This window comes from Labrus bergylta, chromosome 13 (genome assembly GCF_963930695.1).
Source record: "Labrus bergylta chromosome 13, fLabBer1.1, whole genome shotgun sequence".
Lineage (NCBI taxonomy): Eukaryota > Metazoa > Chordata > Actinopteri > Labriformes > Labridae > Labrus > Labrus bergylta.
This window is the reverse complement of record NC_089207.1, coordinates 14,731,817-14,751,581: the sequence shown is the minus strand read 5'-3', so window position 1 is coordinate 14,751,581 and position 19,765 is coordinate 14,731,817. Positions and strand designations below refer to the sequence as shown.

Below are 19,765 nucleotides of genomic sequence, written 5' to 3'. Positions count from 1 at the left end.
CCGGAAAACACACACTCTCTGGGCCCTCTCTAGTATTGCTCCCCCTCACTTGCCCCCCCCCCCCCCCAAAACCACTTCTCATTCCTTTCTTTTATTCCTCTTCACATTCTCTACTCCCATTATCTCAGTTCCGTTTATCCCCCGTTCTGGTTATTCTCCATCTCCTTTTCTTAGTCTAATTTACCCCTTTCCCTCCAAACATTCACTTAAACCCCTCCTGCCTAATTTTCACTACATTTTAGTCTAACTTGTTCCTCATCTCATTTGTTTAATTATTCCAAAACATCCACTTAGCCTCTTCTTGCCCTCGGACTCCCTCGCTTACAACTTCTTTCACATTCCTGCCATCGTTTAGTCCATTCATCTATCCCCTCAGCTTTCAAAAAAAAGGATCCTCCATCCCTCTTCAACATCATCCTTTTCTTCGACGTTTTTTGTTTCAAACATGCACTGTCCCTAAATCTTTTAACAAATATATCTTCTCTCTTCATCCTTTCCATAGGTCTGCTTCCTCTAGTGCTGCTAACTTGTTATCTTTTGATTTCTTTACCCATCGTCACTCATTTTACTTTTAGAGTGAATTCCTCCTTTTGTAAACACTTCCTCTTACTAATGTATGCTCTGCAGCTCCAAACACTCCTTCTGTCTCTGTCTTCTGCACACCACTCTCTACTGTTTCGTCTCATCCCCTAGTCTCTTTCTTTAGCTTCCCAGCCTCTTTATTCCTAATCCCACTTAACCTTCCATTTTTACCTCGCTTTACTTCTAAAACACTCCAAAGTACTTTCTCATATTAACCGCCATTATCCCTGAATTTGCTTGCTTCTCTCAGTTTTCAAATTAAGCTGAAAAATCCCACTTTTCAACCCAGAATTTCCATAATAAGGCAATTTGTGTGAAAACTAAAGAGTCAGAGTGCTGATTGAAAGTTTAGAGCGGGTAAATCTAGTGAAAGAATAGAAAAAGAAATGTCTTAATTATTTCTGCGAGCCAATTGTAGTTTAAGGAATGGTTGGGTTATTTTAAAGCAGTTTTAAAAGAAAACTAAAGGTGATGTTTTAATACATCAGTCATTAATCGCAAGTCACTCATTAGAAACAAATCTAAATTTATCTTACATGTCAGAAAATTAGTTTGACACATGTACACTTCATTAGATCTTTTACACATAATTTTTGTAAGTTACTAGTCATGCCATACTTCTGTTTTTTTGTGTATTATGTGTCTATTGGGCCCAAATTAGGGCGGGGCGGTATGTCCTCACATCAATATCATGATTAATTGAACATTTTACCTCGATTACCATTAATGAACGATTACTTTCGCTTTTGTTTTGTAGAAATTTTCGTCTCTAAAACAGTAGAAAATAAATAACATGCTTTTCTCGCAAACAGTTTTTCCGCAGTGTTTACATTTGACTTATTTTTCTCGGTTGTCGTCTTCCCTAAAGACAAATTTGCCATGTGACTCTGCCCTGGAAATAATTAAAATAATCGACATGGGCGAGATTACGTCGGGTAGAGGTTCTGTATGTCAGTTTCGATACATTTTCAATTAATTACCCAGCCCTAGCCCAAAATAATAATTCACTATTTCATTTTCCCCCAATAGTAACTTAACCTCTTATTAGCTCCATAATTATCAAACTACCCAAAATTGGAAAAGATACACCCCCCAAGCCCCACCAAAACTAATAACCTACATAAAGAGAGTGATGCGGAAACCAACCTGGCAGCCAAAGGCATGTGAGCATGCTTTACCCTACTAAAAAAAGTTTATTTCTGTGTCTGAGTGTGTGTTCCAGTCCAGATGATGTGAGAACGTCTGATTAATTAACATTAAGGAAAAAGTGACCAGCCAAGAAATGCTAAAAGCTCATTTCTCTCCCTTCTACAAGCCCTTTCAACATATCTCTGTTTTCTCTATTCTACCATCCTGACACTTTAAATACTTATTTTGCAAACGCATGCTGTTTCTGTTTATGTAATCTTAAAAAAAAAAACAAAGAAATAATTACATTTGCATTTGACTTAAAGATGGATGGTAATATTCAGTGTATTACACCTGCTGCTTCTACACTGCATCTCTGGGGATTGAGACTGTTCCAGCACAAACACAACTACAGTTTAAAGAATTTCGTACAATGGCAGATGGTGAGGCAAGTGTAAGCCAATAGCAAAATCACTTCAAACATGTTTATCTTCTTTAGTCGCGCTAACCCCAAAACAAACACAAATGGAGCAACACACAAACTGGAAAAGAGTTGAAGAAGGAATTTTGTCTTTTCAATAAGCATTACGGTTTCATGCTATTGTTTTATTATAGTAGCATTGAGAATCCATTCTACAAATGTATATTTAGCTTAATCGTATGTAACTAGTGATAGAAGCTGCTTTTGCCAATATATATAATATGCTAATAATATAAATAGTCATATTGGTCTGTGTTATATGTCTACACATTCATACATACAAACTGTGAGCAGTAGATACACTCTAACAGCTGTTTTCTCACAGACTGAAAATATCTAGAAAACTTCAGGACAGTGTACCCTTGACAGCTTCCTGAGTTGAAGTGAAGTTTTCCCTGTTGGAGAGGGTCTAAGAAGGCAAGACATGACTTTAAAAAGTCAAAATGAACATCCAAGATGGCGGACGACGTAACAGGGTCCAACACTATGACCGCCTTTTTTGCGTTTTTATCAATATAACATTGTACTGATGATGAAGATTACCATTGTGGGCCATTGACACTGTATGACCTAAATAACCACATAGAGCATTTTAAAGCAAACAGTAGTAATATTACTGATCAGACACAACTTACTAATCAGATCGCAGTCTCAAACGTATAAGCAAAGACATCAGTTGGACAGCTGCTGTATTGCATCTCTTTCTTTTGTTATTTTGTTGAGGTGAGGCGAGCTCTTTTCTCCAACCTGGACCTTCTTTTTTCTTTAGATTCCTTTCTTTCATTCTTGATGTTATTTGCTCTCCACTTATCTTTCACTCAAGCGCTGCAGTACCTCTCTCCTGCTCTCAAGCTCTCTCCACTCTGGTCTATCCAGCCTGATTGTTTTCTAATTGGTGGAGTACCAGAGGTCGGGGTTGTTATGGTAACCTGCAAGGGGCACTTGGGAGTGTTAGGTGGTGGTGGTGGTGGTGGTGGTTGGGCGAGGGTGGGAGGGAGGGGGCACCCACTCAAGAAAAACGGAGGGCAGCACTCAACTAAGACTTGGGTGGTCACTTCAGAAAATGGACTCTGTGTGTGTGTTTGACATCCTAACTACGTCAGTTTTGTACACGCACATAAGTATTTGAGTGAACAAGACTAAAAAGAGTAGTTCCAGTAAGACTAGGAGAGGGAGTGAGTACTGTGTGTGTGTGTGTGTGTGTGTGTGTGTGTGTGTGTGTGTGTGTGTGTGTGTGTGTGTGTGTGTGTGTGTGTGTGTGTGTGTGTATGCCTGTGTGTGTACACAAGGCAATCCACTTGAAAATCTTGAGATTTCCTTCCTTATGTGTGCTGCTCAGGTCCTCTAATCATTCCACCTGTGTACTGAGATGGAAGAGAGGAAGAGGAAACCAGAACAAAATAATCAAAGTCAACATTAAGCTACCTCTTTTCCACTTTGATTTAGCATTTCATATGAACTTGTTTTTTTTTTTGTTTTTTTTATGTCCAGAAATCTGTTATTATTTAAGTTCCCGTCCACATATACAGTATATACAGATATCATCACACAGTAGAGTTGTTAATACCATCGAGCTGTATTTATGTGTTTTTTTTGGCAGATAACTTTTCAATTATAAACCAGTGATTTGAGTGATATTGATGAAAACAACCTACAGATGTCACAGTGGATGGTCATTGCTTCACAACGGTTAGATTAAAGATGAAGACATAAAAAAAAAAAAAAAAAAAAAAAAAAAAAGACCTTTTGTGGAGAGCGGCAGTGAGAACATTTAAGAGAAAATAAAATAAAGACTATGAAGACCTGTGTGTGAAAGAGAGACAGTGTGTGTGTAGATGTGTGTGTGTGTAGATGTGTGTGTGTGTTAAAGAGAGACAGTGTGTTTGTGTGTCTTTGCGTGGGCTTCATCTCCAAAACACACGTTGGATGTTGTCAACAAATCTATTCATCAGATCTATTTCTCAATTAGTCTAAATTAATGATTACTGATACTGATTAGGTAAAACAAAACTTACTTTACTTTGATGACTACCGTACAAAAAACAGCTCGGTCCAGCAGCTACAAGCCACAGGTAAGTTATTTCATGCCATCATATCTTTAACAGTCTAAATGTATGTGTTAAAAGGGAGGTAACACCTCAGCATATCAGGTGTGGTATAATGAAAACACATGCTGGCCGTGCGGTGTCTGTGTACGTGTGTGTCTCTGACGGCTTTACTAAATGAGTCTGCATTCAAAGCTATCATGCAGAATGAATTGAGCTGGCTGTGCCCTTTAGAATGAAAGGTGGTGGGTCTGGTGAAGAAGCAGACAGGGTGATATATCACTGTGCTGTGTGGTGGAATAACTGTCCTTTCATTATCGAGCTGTTTAAAGCAAGCCACCGATAAATAAAAATACATCTGAGGAAAAAAAAAAAAGTCTCCTAACACTCATAAATCACAGGGAAATGCAAAATGCAGCTGGGTGCATAAATGCGGCTGGTGGAAATATCTAACTCTATTTCTTGACTTCGAGTTTGTATGTAAATTCCCACAGCACAAATCTGTCATCTGTCCGAATAACAGGCATGACATCTGAATTACTGCAGAGGCCATGAGCCTGTTTTATTTGTTTCATTCCTTGGAAACTATGAAACCTTCGTTAAAGAACCCACATCTAAGGCACAAGTTTGATAAGCACTGCTACTCAGTTAAGACAACATAACAATCTTTATTGTTGTTGTTTAAAATCGACAAAAGGACGCTTAGCATCCTATCAGATGTCTGCTGTGAGATCGCTGTCCTCTTAACAGTCCCTATTACATCATAATCTAAACTTGTTGCTCCTCTCCGATAAAGTTCATCACAGGCTTTTGAAAGATTTAAGCACTATTTTTCAGCGGTGGTATATATATATGCCTGCTCTGTCATCAGTCATCAGGCTGCAGCAGGAAAGCTTTTGATTTGTGATTGGGTTTCCAGTAGGTAAGCTTCAGAATTTAATCAGGATGTGCAGCAGGTATGTTTGAGTGCAGGGGTTGACATTCAGTGAAAATTGCCACTGGCCCCACCATTCTAACCACAACAAGGGAAGGGGAACATTCTTTTGATGGGGGAAATTATTATATTATTATTATTGACTAATCTGTACAGAAAAAAAGAGCTTTATATACATTTCAAGTAAATCACCTGAAACTTTGGCCAGCTACTAAAAATGTTTACCCCTATGATTGTGGTTTTCAAACTGTTTTTACTGAGCCAGTTCCCGTAGGTGTACTCCCGTTCATATGTCTGCACAGCAGCAGGGACAACAAAGTCATCAAGGATTAGACTGAGATGTAACTGCCATACGGAAGTGGATACGTCACAAAAAAATACACGTCCTTTGTCAGCTGGCCTCTTCTACTCGTCCTAAGCGGTTTGATTTCAGACAAAGCGCTCCGCTGCAATTCTGTGTCTTGTTGGACGCTACCACACTACTCATCAGTAAAACAGCTAAGCTTCTAAAAAGCGAATTGACTCAGAAACACAGAGATGCTAACACAGAGATGCTAACACAGAGCTGCCGAGAAATGACGTTAGACGACTAACGCCGCTATAGTTTGTGACTGCCCAACGCCGCCGATTGTTCATTTTTGCTCAGCTTTTGACAGAGAACTGCTGGTTTTAATAAATCAGTTTAACTCACTAGTTTCAGAGAAAACCCCAAAAAGTAGAGCGTAGAAAGGGAGTTACCCACACACACGTTCACACAGAAGTTCAACACAGGGCAACGGCACTATGCAGCAGCTGACAGCAGCAGGTTCGGCAACACGGGAAGCAGTCCGTATTAACAAGTTAAGTTAACAATCGGAAAAGGGGGAAGGCAGAAGACAGGTCGGAACCAGGCGGAGAGTCGGAGAGCCAGCTGGTGGGCAGACACTCTTGCGAGCAGGCTTAACAACACAGGCAGAGTCACAGAACCACAGGGATCAACGGCTTAGTGTACAGATACACCCACACCGAAAGATCACCGCTTAGAATCGCCAAACAGCCCAGAAGACAAGCAGACAGTTTGTAAAAATCTTTCATTTCAACAGTTTATTAATGCGTGTCTTTTGGGGATCCAGAGAGAGAGAGAGAGAGAGAGAGAGAGAGAGAGAGAGAGAGAGAGAGAGAGTAAGAGAGAGTCTATTCGGCCACGATCCATTGGTCACCTGGGAAGGGGGATCGAGGGGAACCAGAAAGACCATATTAGTGATTTTGATTTAATTTCATTAACTGACTGACACACACATTCACATGTGTGCAGACTAGAGAGAGAGAAAGAGATAGAGCTCGTGAGAGAGAGAGAGAGAGAGAGAGAGAGAGAGAGAGAGAGAGAGAGAGAGAGAGAGAGCGGTCTATTTGTGCTCATATCTTTGCAGTGGTGCTGATGGAATGGAGTCCTTAGCGATTTTGTTTATCTCTGTCACCCACAGGCACACTGCAACTCTGGCCTCCCTTGACACACACAGTTGCACAGAGTCACACACATACAGACAGCGCTGACACACTACCTTCTTTTTTTGGCACCATCGATTAATTTCAACCAATACCTGGACTCTCTTCTGTCTGCATCATCAGCTTTCAGGAAGTGATGATAAATGATTGGACCTATCTGCCAGGACTGCTGCGGTCATGAATAAAGGTTTCCAAAATCGAGACATTTAGGAAGGAAGGAGGACACTAAAGTAAATAAATATTGGATAAATTAAAGCTAATAGCCACAAATGAACACTGGGTCTACAACAAAGAGTTCACCTTCTTGAAAAGCTCACACTGGATCCATGGGAATTACTTTTTCATCCTCTTAATTATGGGTTTTTGAGAAGTAAAACCTTTGATAGATATATAACAGACTCATAAGAAATCTAAATGCACAAAAATGAGATCTGTTAACCATCAAATGTTTTTACCTTCCTTCTCTGTTGAACAAAAAAAAAAGAAGGTTTTCTGGTAACACAAACCTGTTTTGAATATTTGACGCCCTTGTATAATTGCATTACCAAATAATCACAGTAAGCAAATTCTAATGGAGCTACAGAAAATCATATAATGGGATATGTGCTTAAAATTAAAGTCTAGAAAGGAAAAAATTGAAGTAATGAAGTATGTTTTGACAAAAACAGCAAATTCTGACATTTAAAGACTACACAAGAGTTAGGACCAATTTATATAATGCTCTACTCTATTAAAGTGGCATTTTGATATATAAACCAATTTGCTTAATGTTAAATTGACTGCTCTTACATGGCAAATTTTGAGTCTAGACCTTTTTAAAGCCTTTTACACTACACGTCACATTTTCACACTTTTCACATCGATTCACTGATGCTAGAGCGCTGTGGTGCCAATCAGAACTGATCCAGCACTTGTCATGCCCACAGTCCACTTGTTGGCCTCTCGAGCCTGTTTGAGATACTATGTCAGTCTTGGAGACACACGGTAAATAATGGACCTGAGCTTGTATAGCTGTTTTTAGTCTTCAGGCATTTTACACTGCATGTCACATTCACCAATTCACACCACCATCCATGAGTATGAAGACGCAAACACAGCAGCAGGTGCAATTTGGGGTTCAGCCAGTGTCTTGCCCAAGGACACTTTGGCACGCGCCTGCAGGAGCTGGGGATTGAACCCCCGACATTCTGGTTGACAGATGACTGACTCTACCACAGATCCACAGCCGCCCCAAGAAGAACAACTTACTAAAGCCCTGTTTCTACTGCCCCTGAGTTTAATGTCCACGCCTAGGTTGGAGCAGACGTCAGTTTAGAAAGTCAGATTAGTATCCAAGGTAATACAAACAGCAACGTAACAGTCACAAGACTTTAAAGGCATTACATTGGCAGCACGTCTTGTTTTTCAGAAAGATCAATGAAACAGAATTAAGATGAGAGAGAGAGAGAGAGAGAGAGAGTCATCCTTGATTGGACAGACGCCCTTGAAGTTTACTCAGACAGTGAGCTGATCAAAAGGTTTTGTTTTGAAGGTAGGCCCTGTTTGGATGTGTTGGGCAGAAACAGGGAGCTGTCCACTGCCCTGCAGGTGCTGATTGCTGTCAGATTCCTCTTTTTTTTCTTTTTTTTTTTTTTTAAAGCTTTTGTTTCTCTCATTATGTCATAATCATCCATTTGAAAAAACAGTGATATACTTCTTCATAAATAAACCTTGTCGCGTGCTAGTTTAAAGCACCATGGGGGGGACATGATAAATATTGATTACATTACAACAAGTCAGGCCATAAGAATCATTCTATAGCTCTACAAACTACAGAACTTCATCCACCTTTCAACACATGAGCATGAAGCAAAGAACAAGCAGGACTTCTTTAAACTCCATAAATGTCCTTATTTCGCTACCTGTATAATTCTTTTTGTATGCTCAGACATGGATATTCTGTTTACAGTTTGAGAGAGGTAAGACAGGATGTAGGTGTGACACTTGGCAACCCTTAACGCTCAGGGAATGTTCATGTGGACTTTCATGGTAAGACCAGATGCAGCTATGACCATTCTCTGTTAGGCTTGGTGACCCTCAGTGTCAATTCGAGTCGAGCAATCACTCATAGCTAAGATGAACATAAGAGATAAGAACTATTTTTTTTGTGTGCTCAGAGCCAGGAATTGAACTGCCAATCTTCCAATTAGCTAATGAATGCTTTACCTGCTTTCACAGCCAACAGTTTTGACTGACAAAAGCAGTTTTGGAGCAATCAGAATCCTCTGCTTTTAAATTAATAAAGTAAAAAATAATAATAATAAACTTTTTATTATGCAGGAAGGAAATAACACGAGAATAACATCAGAAAACATCTCTACAAAGCCTCATGTAGACAGGAACAGAAGTGTGTGGGTGGAAATGTCTGGACTGGTTGGTATTTTCCAAAATCAACTGAGCTTTGAAAGACATAATGAAGGTAAGGTTTTAGGACTTTTGAGCTGAGAGGAAATCACTGATCTCTGTGGTGATTTTTTTCAAAAGGTCAAAGTTCAAAGCAAGTAGAAACTTAGGGCTCTCAATCGTTTGACATTCTTAATCACGATTAATCACTAAATTTCAGTAGTTAATCGGAAGTATTTTCATTCTTAATTGTATGTTTGAAATTGTTGGGCTTTTATTTTGAAATGTTTTATTGTCTGAAGCTGAGAGTACAGTGGCTGTTTGAATTCAACCTAGCTTTAATTTTGACATAAAAAAGGAACTTCTGGTAGATTGAAGGTTAAGACATCAACTTAAACACAGAAAAAGGAAGTAGTTAAAAATGAGAAACTGAACAAAACAGCTCAAAGGAACAGGAAAAAGTGAAATGTTTGATGTCATATTGTGGATATTACTTTTGACTCCTCAACCGAGCTGTCAAGAAGTTTTTTTTTTTTTTTTTTTTTAAAGATTCATTTTGGGCTTTTCGTGCCTTTAATGCAGAGAGAGGACAGTGGATAGAGTCGGAAACCAGGGAGAGAGAGCGGGGAATGGCATGCGGAAAGGGGTCACAGGTGGAAGCGAACCCGGGCCTACCGCTTGAGACGAGAGTCTCAATACATGGGACGCGCGCCCTAACCATTGTGCCACCAGCGCGCCCCTGTCAAGAAGTTTTTTAAAGTGAAATGAGACATTCAAAGATGCAGCAGTGTTGTTGTTTTCCATCACTTTACCTACAGGATAAGACTGCAGAGAATTATCTTTGTTGCCATTAAAGGGACAAAAAAGCCTTAATTTCAGACCATAATTAATCCCAATGAACTAGTTAATGCTGACAGCCCTAATAAATACCATTACATTTTAGATCATTTGGGTGTATACTGATGTCATGGTGCATTACCTTTCATTGGCCATTGCAGGAAGAGGAGGAGATGCAGTTCCAGGTCCCGCCCTTGGTTTATTAACCTTAGCATACAGCCTATCAATGTGGTCATCATCAGGGATGGAGGCAGAAGGGCCTTGTGGGGAAGGGGTGCGGGCATAAGTGTGCTGTATTGTACCATAGGGGGGAGACTTAGGCAGCGGCTGTGGTATCGAGCCAGGATCACGATCCCTGAAAGTTTGTATTCTGGCATAGTTCGGGTCTGTGTCGTCATCCTCAACGTCTGGAAATGCCATTCCAACTCCACCACCTTGCTGGTCTTTTGACCGGTTCTCTCGTAGCTCAGGATGCGCAGCCTCAATTCTGAAAGACAGATAAGAGAGCACCTTAACCAACTAGAAATGCTTCAAATGAAGACTGAGTGTAACCAAGTCAACACAACGAGGGAAACTTAAAGGAAACTTCTTGAAAAATGTTTAAAAAAAATGGAGACAGACCATTTCTTTCACAGTCAGCAAAACCAACAAACATCAAAACAGACCATTTGTGTAGTGGCCAGTAATGTAAAGCATGATTTGAAGTGTGATCATGGACAAGATACAAATCAATAAAGGAATTTCAGAGATGCTAACGCTGCGATTTTAATGTATTCCATGAGTGTAACAAGTGAATAATCATCAATCTAATGATAATGGAGAAATCTAAATTAAAACCTGATTTTCTTCTCGAACGAAATACAGAAAAAATGAATATACTCAGCATGTGAGACAATATTTAGAAAAATTAGAGCAAAACAAAATCCAAATAATAATATTTCCAGAAAGCTCCCCACCTTTCCCTCTCCTCCTTCATCCGTTCAAACTCGTGATCACTCAGGATGTCAGACTTCTGTCGCTGCAGAGCGGCTTTGGCCTCCTTCTTCTCGTCTTTTTTCTTCCCAAATCTGGACGGAGAAGAGAATTGTTGAAGACAACAAGACAAGGAGGTATGCATCAAACGTTGAAAAATACAGAAACAATAATCTGAATTATACATCTGAAAATATGTTTCCTTTTTGGGTAGGGTGACTTAATCAGGTAAATGTGGATAAAGAATAATCTAAAGAAAACCTAAGCTGGATAAACAAACAGAGCGGCTGTATGTTAGTCTGTTTGTATTGGTTAAAAGCTCTTAGCTGTGATGAATAGACACTGAATAGTGCAACAGACCAGAGAGAGGGTTGCTTGATGTATTGCTATTGCTTACTTCTGTAAGTATGGAATCTATACGGCCTAATCTAAATTAAAAGATGACAAATACATGATAGACTTAGAGGCCTGTTTAGAGTGGCCACATATCAATTGTGAAACCACACTGTCAATACAGTTTGCGTGTGGTCAGCATCGCGGGAACACTCAGCACTACTGCTCCATTTCCTGGAAGTCCATGAATCAAAGACAGACACACACACACACACACACACACACACACACACACACACACACACACACACACACACACACACACACACACACACACACACACACACACACACACACACACACACACACACACACACACACACACACACACACACACACACACACACACACACACGACTCAACTTTATAAGTAAATGAGTCTCTGTCTACAAGACAGTGACAGAGACAGGAAAAGTTCATTGACACATGAACCACTATTAGAATTTCAGTAGAGGAAGACACTTGGTGTGATGTGGTCTGAATTGTATTTTCTGTTTCTTTGGAAATACGTGTTCTGAAGGCAGCTTTTATGCTGACAAAGTTCTTATTAATTCATCAAGAGTTATTCTAAGTAAAATACCATTAAGCCAGTCAAAACGGCTTAATAGTCAGCATATCCATCTTTTAAAGTGCACAACGAATCCCAAATGCATCGTTATCACGATATGACTATTTGCAATAAACACATTTAAAAAGTCTGAATTTATTGCGATGAATAGGCTAATTTATGTCATAGAAACAAGCAATTCTTTCTCAGCCAGCATGCCTCCATTTAACCTAGCGTAAGATTTGGTGTATAAGACGCATTTTTAAAAACAATTTTTTCATTGAAAAAGAGCGCTGCCTCTTATACACCTGTGCGAGTGTTAAACCTTGTAAGTACAATTTCAAACAGAAAGAACAGTAGGTAGGAAAAAATACGGTTAAAATGCAATCCTACATTTTTGTTGATTTATCGTACTTCATATTGTTATTGCAACATATCTTGCTGGCCTAATGCAAACTCTGACCTTATGTACAGTACAAATACATACAAATACAATTATTTAAACAACAATGGTTGTCAATTCAAAGTGAGTGATTTTGCAAATGACATTGTTTTTTGTGTATAGTCTGTGCATGTTTGTGCATTGCTGTATTTAAAAAAAAAAAAAAAAGAAATCTTAAAACTGAGGTGATTTGTTTTTCAATGCCTAATGTGTACTGGGGGGATAATAATGACGACTCACTGTGTGTTGAACGGGGCACAATGGGCAATGGAAGGCTATAACTATGCATGCATTAACAGTGCGAGTGTATTTACCTCACAGGGGACGAGCATCGCTCTAATTACTGCTGCAAACAGAGTTAGAGGCTTACCCTTCACTTCAACTCTCTCTCTTCTACTCACTTACCCTTCTTTCACCTCACTTCCTTTCTACCTTTTTTCCTCCAATTTCAGCCCGGCACTTCCCCTGCTTTTCTCTCATTACCCTCATTTCTGCTCCCTTCTATCCATAGCTTACCTCGCCATCGCCCCTTCATCTACTCGTCTGGTTTGGCATGTTGCCCCCTTGGTATTAAACACTTCTCTCACAGCACTTAACCTCTCCCATCGCCTCCTCTACTATCTTCTAGTCTATCCTTCCTGTTTCATGTCTTGCCTCAAAGGCATAAAACAATCAGAGGGACATGTAGGCTAAGGCAGATTTGATGTTGTTTTTATTACTTGCAAGTGACATAGCACAGTGTCACCGTCCCATTGACTTTGGTCAGCAATGCCATATAATGTTTTCAATGAGTTTAACCGTCCAGCCACAAAGAACATTTGTTTGATGTCTACAGTCTGTCTGAATCCTTGCAAACGCAGTCTAATAATCCTCCCTCCATTCCCTCAGTATCCAATGTGCATGCATGGATGCTTACACACAAACACGACATTGAAAGATAATATAAGGGAAAATAATCTCAGAAAAATGTTCAACAAGAAATGCAATGAAGCGTGTGCATGGACATACAGATGACGAGGATATTTAAATACTATTAATAGTAAATTAGGTTAACAAAGACAAATGCTTTAAAAAAAAAAAAAAAAAAAGTTAAACAGGCTCATCAGACACACATGCCTGTCCCCTGCACACACCGTCTAATGACCAGAACACATCAAAAGAGGACAAACTACAACATTATTAATTTCACAAGGAATATCAGAGTAAGGACGGCTGATTAGCAGCTAATTAGAGTGAATATATTACTCCTTGTTCTGTCATTAGCAGGAACAGTGATGAATCATTAATATTAATGACCTAACACAACGCTCTGTATGGAAAGTGTATGACCGCTCATATGCATGACAGAGATGTTTAATTAGAAATATAGAAGACAAAGTCTCTGTATCGTCAACCTCTTTAGGCATAGGTAGGATGGAGATTTAAAAAAAAACAACAATGTACCGCCACAAAATGTGTTGCATACAGTACATACATATCATTACTCAAAGATCAAATGAGAAGGAACTGTTCAGAGGAGGATAATGACACATTCCTCCTTCACTTCTCATCCTTTCTTATCATCACAAGTGGGTGTACTGTAACTCTCTCTAAGAGTGTAAACCAATTCTGATATATTATATTTGAGAATGCAGAGCCGGCTGCATTCTTTCTCCAAGACACATTTAGTGATGGAAGTCATAGAGAAAATTCATAAAAGCTTCATGCAAAGTAAAATAAATAATCCCCCCCCAACACATCAAACAACACCTTTGGATAGTTTGTTGATGCCACACCCTTTTACAAAACTTCCCCACATACATCTTGTCAAGCCTTAAGCAGATGCAGAAACAACGCAGACCAACGTTAAGCCGGTAAACTATAAATAAGAGTAAAACAGGTTTTAATGATAAACAACTAGACACACAAACATGCATACACACTTCTTGTAACACAGCAGAGTGTTCAGGGGGATGTTCCACACGTGTGCTTCTGAATAGTGCATGAGGCAAAAACCTACTGACAAACGAGCGGAAAATGAGTGCAAACATCTGTGACTCTCACTCCACCTATTCTTTCTCTATTCTTCAGCTCTTTTCTCACTTCCTCCCTTTGCCACTCTAGACACGCCTCCCTTTTTGTGATCATTGGCAAATGGATCCCAAAGGGATGGAGTGATTGACAAGTGTGCTGCGATAACAAGCACACACACACACACACACACACACACACACACACACACACACACACACACACACAAACATACAGAGCCGAGAGACACAGAGATACACACATTCAAATGGAAGCGGACACACACTGATGATTGGCAGGCATGACACCAGACCGCGACACTCCAATAACTTCCTGTCACAGGATGTTTGAATGGCAGCTGGTGGGTCCTTCCCCCCCTTTTCAAGCATGTGCTCTCTAATTATGGAACAATGACAAGCAATGTCTGGTCAAAAGACCGAGTTTTGTCTGCACAAAACGGCTTTAATCAGACCTTTAACAAAACCTGAGTATGTGTCTGGTTTGCTCTATTGCTGAAAGGCCAACATGATGTATTAGCTTATCGGAAGAGCAATAAAAAGCAAAGGGAACATATATCTGAAAGTGGCAATTCAATGCGATTGTTTTTGTCCAAGAATCAATTTTTTCAGTTCATTTTTGTATTTTATTTATTTTTAAATGACGAAATGTGATACGTCAATCTTGTTTCCACAGTGTTCCACTGAAGTTTTTAGAATTCAAGCCCCAAGTCACTAAAAAGAGGAATTTGTTATCCGAAGTAAGAAAAAGGTTGGAAAAAGACGTCCTAACTAATTGCTGTTGGACACTGAAAGGAGACATTAACAGGGGAGATGGGTTAACAGATCCCTGATGATGGAGGACCTGAGTTCTAGCATGCATTTCATTATGACCACATGTAGAGGGTGGAGAGACAGTCAGGAGAATAAAATAAAAAGGGGATAAGAACAGTAGGCATTGGAATCGTGGAATCATTGTTTCAAAGAGTCTCACTGTCCTCTGATCTTAAAATTCATCGTCTCAGTTTTAGCGCTTCCTACCACGTTTCATATGATTTTCGTTTGGTGGCTGCGTCTTCAGTTATGTTTTGAGTATTGAGTTTTGCTTAAAAATGAAAATAACTAAGGTAAAACTACCTTCATATTGATTTATTGTACTCAAAGTATATTATAAAAAAAGGCCAGCAAACATAACCAACACACACACACACACACACACACACACACACACAGTACAGATGGAGATGAGTAAAGCAGTGCATGATGACATCCAAGCTGGCAGCTATGCATATATAATCAAAGATTCTCATCAATTCACACCGTTCAAAACTGAGAAATGAACAGCATGTACGCATACTTTACAACACACATTTACAATCATGTAAACATGACACACTGGCTACAGCAGTGGCGGGCCCTTTTTTGATTCTGCTACACTGTGTACGGTCCCGATCTCACCTAATAGATTTCCATATTTATTTATTTTTGTACAGATGGCCTCTCTGCCTCCTTTTTCTTTCACAACACAGATGACTAAACAGCTCGAAGAACCATACCCTCAACCCTTGTTAATTGTCTTTGATAAATTTGCAGAGCACTTAGATATGATTGTGGTCATGTATGTGTGAGAGTGTGAGCATGTGGATGTTTATGTGAGTGGTGTAAATGAATCAAAGGGTTGCCAGATTTGTCTGACTATCAACCTTTAAGGTCTGGACAAGAAATGGAAGCTGCACAGATTAGAGAGAAACAAAAGGTGACACAACTGCAGACAATCTGGTGGCAACACATACAAAAACATGGACACACACACACACACACACACACACACACACACACACACACACACACACACACACACACACACACACACACACACACACACACACACACACACACACACACACACACACACACACACACACACACACACACACAAGCGGTGTCTGAGGAAGATTCACAGCCACTATATGAGCCAACTATATGACAACCATCTGACTGTGTGACCAATCATGTTTTATCACCCCATGAATATTCATGATGGTAGCACACACACACACACACACACACACACACACACACACACACACACACACACACACACACACACACACACACACACACACACACACACACACACACACACACACACACACACACACACACACACACACACACACACACACACAAATGATTGGCAGAGCTGATTGGCAGGTGGCAGCAGTTCAAATTAGTGGGCCAGCTGTCTCTTTAAAAGGGCATTTCAAACAAACCATCTGAGTCCGACTTCTTTAATGTCCGTGTAAATAATGTCTATAGAAAACACTAGAGTGATTACATTTTACGACTACATTTCTAGACCCCTTCAACCTCTTCAAATCGATAGAGAGAACTAAATTGTAATCCTGGATTTTTAAGAAATAACACCTAATAACAGAAAATATAAGAGAGTTCACACAATAACAGGAGAAAAATATTAGATTTGAAGCAGTATCATAAATGTATGTCTTAGCAGCTGATATATGGATAGAAACATCATTAATTAATTTTGTCTGTCAACTTCATAAAACAATCTTCTAAATAAAATAAAAAGACTTTTACTTCTTTCAAACCACAGAGGTTGGAGTAAGGTTGGGTATCCAACAACACCTGCTGCTCCAGAACATTAGCCCAATCAAAGCTGGCCTCAGATGAATATGACAAATCAGCAGCTCGGCCCAGACTTAACTACTGAATGGCACAATTTTGCCTTCTGGGTCTACCACCATTACATGCAATCAAATGCAGATAGGGAGCTGGAGCTGGAGGGAGCACACTGAGAGGGGGGAAAAAAATGAAATGATGGAAGATTAGAGGAATGGTGGGGGGGGGGGGGGGGGGGGGGGGGGTGGAGAGAGCGGGCGCAAGGTTAGAAATATGGCCAGAAAGAAGGGAAGGGGAGAAGAGGAAAATTATGAGTGGGCTCTAATCAAGGCCTTCTTATGGGGATGAGATATGGGCTATAGAGGAAAGCTATAATATGTCCTTAGGTGTATTATATGGTTTTATACAAGCACTTAAAGCAAGATGTGATGGGCGTATTGGCGGGCAGATGAAAGGATGGATGGAGGGCCGGTTCTACAGAGGGTGGGGGTGGACTGTGTACTTGTCACAGTCACCAGTGTCTTCTTCTGCTACTTTATGTTATAAGGAACACTGTGGTGGAAGGCAAGGCAATCCTACTTAGAAATAAAGAATAGTAAAGATATGACAAGCCAGCTGCCCATAAAATAAATTGGGGAATGGCAAAACTTTACCTGGGATGCATTGCAAAATATATTTGCAAATAAACAACTTGTCAAGGAAAAACATGGCTAGCAATGTCTATAGTTGTCTTTTGGGTGAACTGAGCCTTTATCAAGTTGGGAGTAGAATGGGTTTTTACCATTTTGGTCTTTTTTCTCACTAGATATGATGAAGGGCAATTGACTGAATTGCCACCAATGCTATATTTAAAATATCTCACAACCCCAAGTAGGGTGTTGTGCAATGATTGGTCGAGGTGTCCAAAAGTCTCACATTTTATAAAAAAATGATAAATATGGAGGCAGGTGGATCAGTAGGCTGTGTTTGTAAGGACTCTACAAAGAAAGACACATACTTATTTCTATCAACCCTCTCATCTGCAAAAAAAAAAAAAATCCTTTGTGCAAAAACATTGATTTAACATAATCACAAAGAGGCTTAAGAATAAAGAGCCATTCACAAACTCTAGTGCACGATAAACACAACATTTTTACACCCTACAAGGAGTATTTCTGACAAGAAAAACATCACACCAATAACTTACTGCTGTGCTGTAGGTATGAGAGAGTAAAAGCTCAGAGGGTGGAGTAAGGAAATGATGGAAAGAGGTGAAGAAAAAAGTGGACAGACTAAGAGCATTGAACCGAGTCAATCCAGTAAAATTAGTATAATAGTCTAATTGGCCAAAATTTCCCTTCAAATAACATGCAATTTTGAGATAGAATTATTGTGATTAAATCTGACTTCGAAATCTGGGAGTGTTTCTCCATGTTCTGGTTCACACAGTGTGCTTTTGTAAGTTTTGAAAGGCTGCAGCTGTATTTATAGGTCAAATTGCATGCAAGTGTTTTCTTAAGATTTGTATCGATGTAATAGCCATGGGAAATGCCTTTTCATGAACTACCACGGTGGATAAAAATGACATTAAGTAGGAATTAAGGTAGAAGGTACAAATTGTACATTGGAACACTTTGGCCCATTCATTCTGTGCCTCTACCTTCACTCCATTCATACCGAAAGATATGGTGTTAAAGTTAATCACATGGAATAGGTCTGACAGATAATTTTCAGCACTTCTTAAGGAAATTGGGGCACAGCTCTTAAGAGTGGTCTTTGTGCGCCTGTGAGCATGTGATAGTGTATGGGGGGGGACCTCAGTGTTCACACTTGAGGGTTATATTTTTGTCCAGTATGAATGTTTGAGGTGTGCATAGAGTGGGGCTCATTTAGGTGTTCCTAATAACAGATATACAGGTATGTAAAATATCTTGAGATTAAATTAGGACAGGGCTTATGTAACCAAAATCTAGTAGGATTCAGGAGCATACAAAAGTAATGTCACATTTCAAGAAACACAATATTTGTTATTTCACTTCTATATTATATAGAGGATGAGAGTGAAAAAGCTTAACACTATTTAATCTGCAAAAAAAGCTTTTTCCTCCTTTGAAAGAAAAATCTCCAACAAACAACAATACCGAAAGCACAAACAACAAACACACTTTCACACACAGACATATTCTTCCACAGTTTCCTACCTCAGCAGGCCGAAGCCTATTTTCTTGCTCTTCTTCTCCATCTCCTCAGGCTCCACTGCTTTCTTTTTTTCTTTCTCTTTCTCTTTCTCTTTTGCTTTTCCTTTATTCTTCTCCTTCTTCTTTGTTTTCGCTTTCTTCTTCTTGTCCTTTTTGCCTTTCTCTTCGATCCGATCTCCTGCTCCCTGGCGGGACGAACCACTCGCAGGGGTGTCACGGCCTGAACTTTGCTCAGAATCATCATCTATATCCAAGAGAGGAAAAAACAAAGGAGATAGATTAAGATTAAGTAGAGCTGGGGGAAACAGTGTTTTAAAGAGCCGCACATGTGATAGTATGACACATTTCGTTTTTTTAGATGTTTCCATTTCCATGGTTTTGTTAATTTTACATCAATTACTAATAAGCTGCTTAATGCAAATCCTAAACCTTTAACAGTAGTCACTTCCCAAAAACTGAAAAGAGACAGAAAAGTCAGCACACAAATGTCCTTTAAGTTTCCTTTATCTGGGGAAGAACAGAAACACAACAGACGCGTTTTAGCACTAGGCCTTAATGAGCATGAAGTACTGAAACGCGCATATGCACATAATGCTGAAACTTTTTGATTCAACGTCTCAGTGGCAGATTGATTAACTCAGTGAAGTAATTAACTCGATAAAATAAGAAAAGAAAAAAAAACTTTTCAAAGTGCTCACGGTGATGCCTCAT

At 39.5% G+C, this 19,765-nt stretch overlaps 1 protein-coding gene across 2 annotated transcripts in view; it reads right to left on the bottom strand.

Moving 5' to 3' along the window:
• The window catches only part of pard3bb (par-3 family cell polarity regulator beta b), a 217,342-nt gene that overhangs the window by 74,854 nt on the left and 122,723 nt on the right, over positions 1-19,765 (bottom strand). For both annotated transcript variants that reach the window (XM_065961879.1, XM_065961878.1), the window contains exons 19-21: positions 19,058-19,298; positions 10,831-10,941; positions 10,017-10,361 (exon numbers count right to left, since the gene is read on the bottom strand). In XM_065961879.1, the coding sequence (XP_065817951.1) occupies positions 10,017-10,361; positions 10,831-10,941; positions 19,058-19,298 (697 nt within the window). The remainder of the gene's footprint in view (positions 1-10,016; positions 10,362-10,830; positions 10,942-19,057; positions 19,299-19,765) is intronic.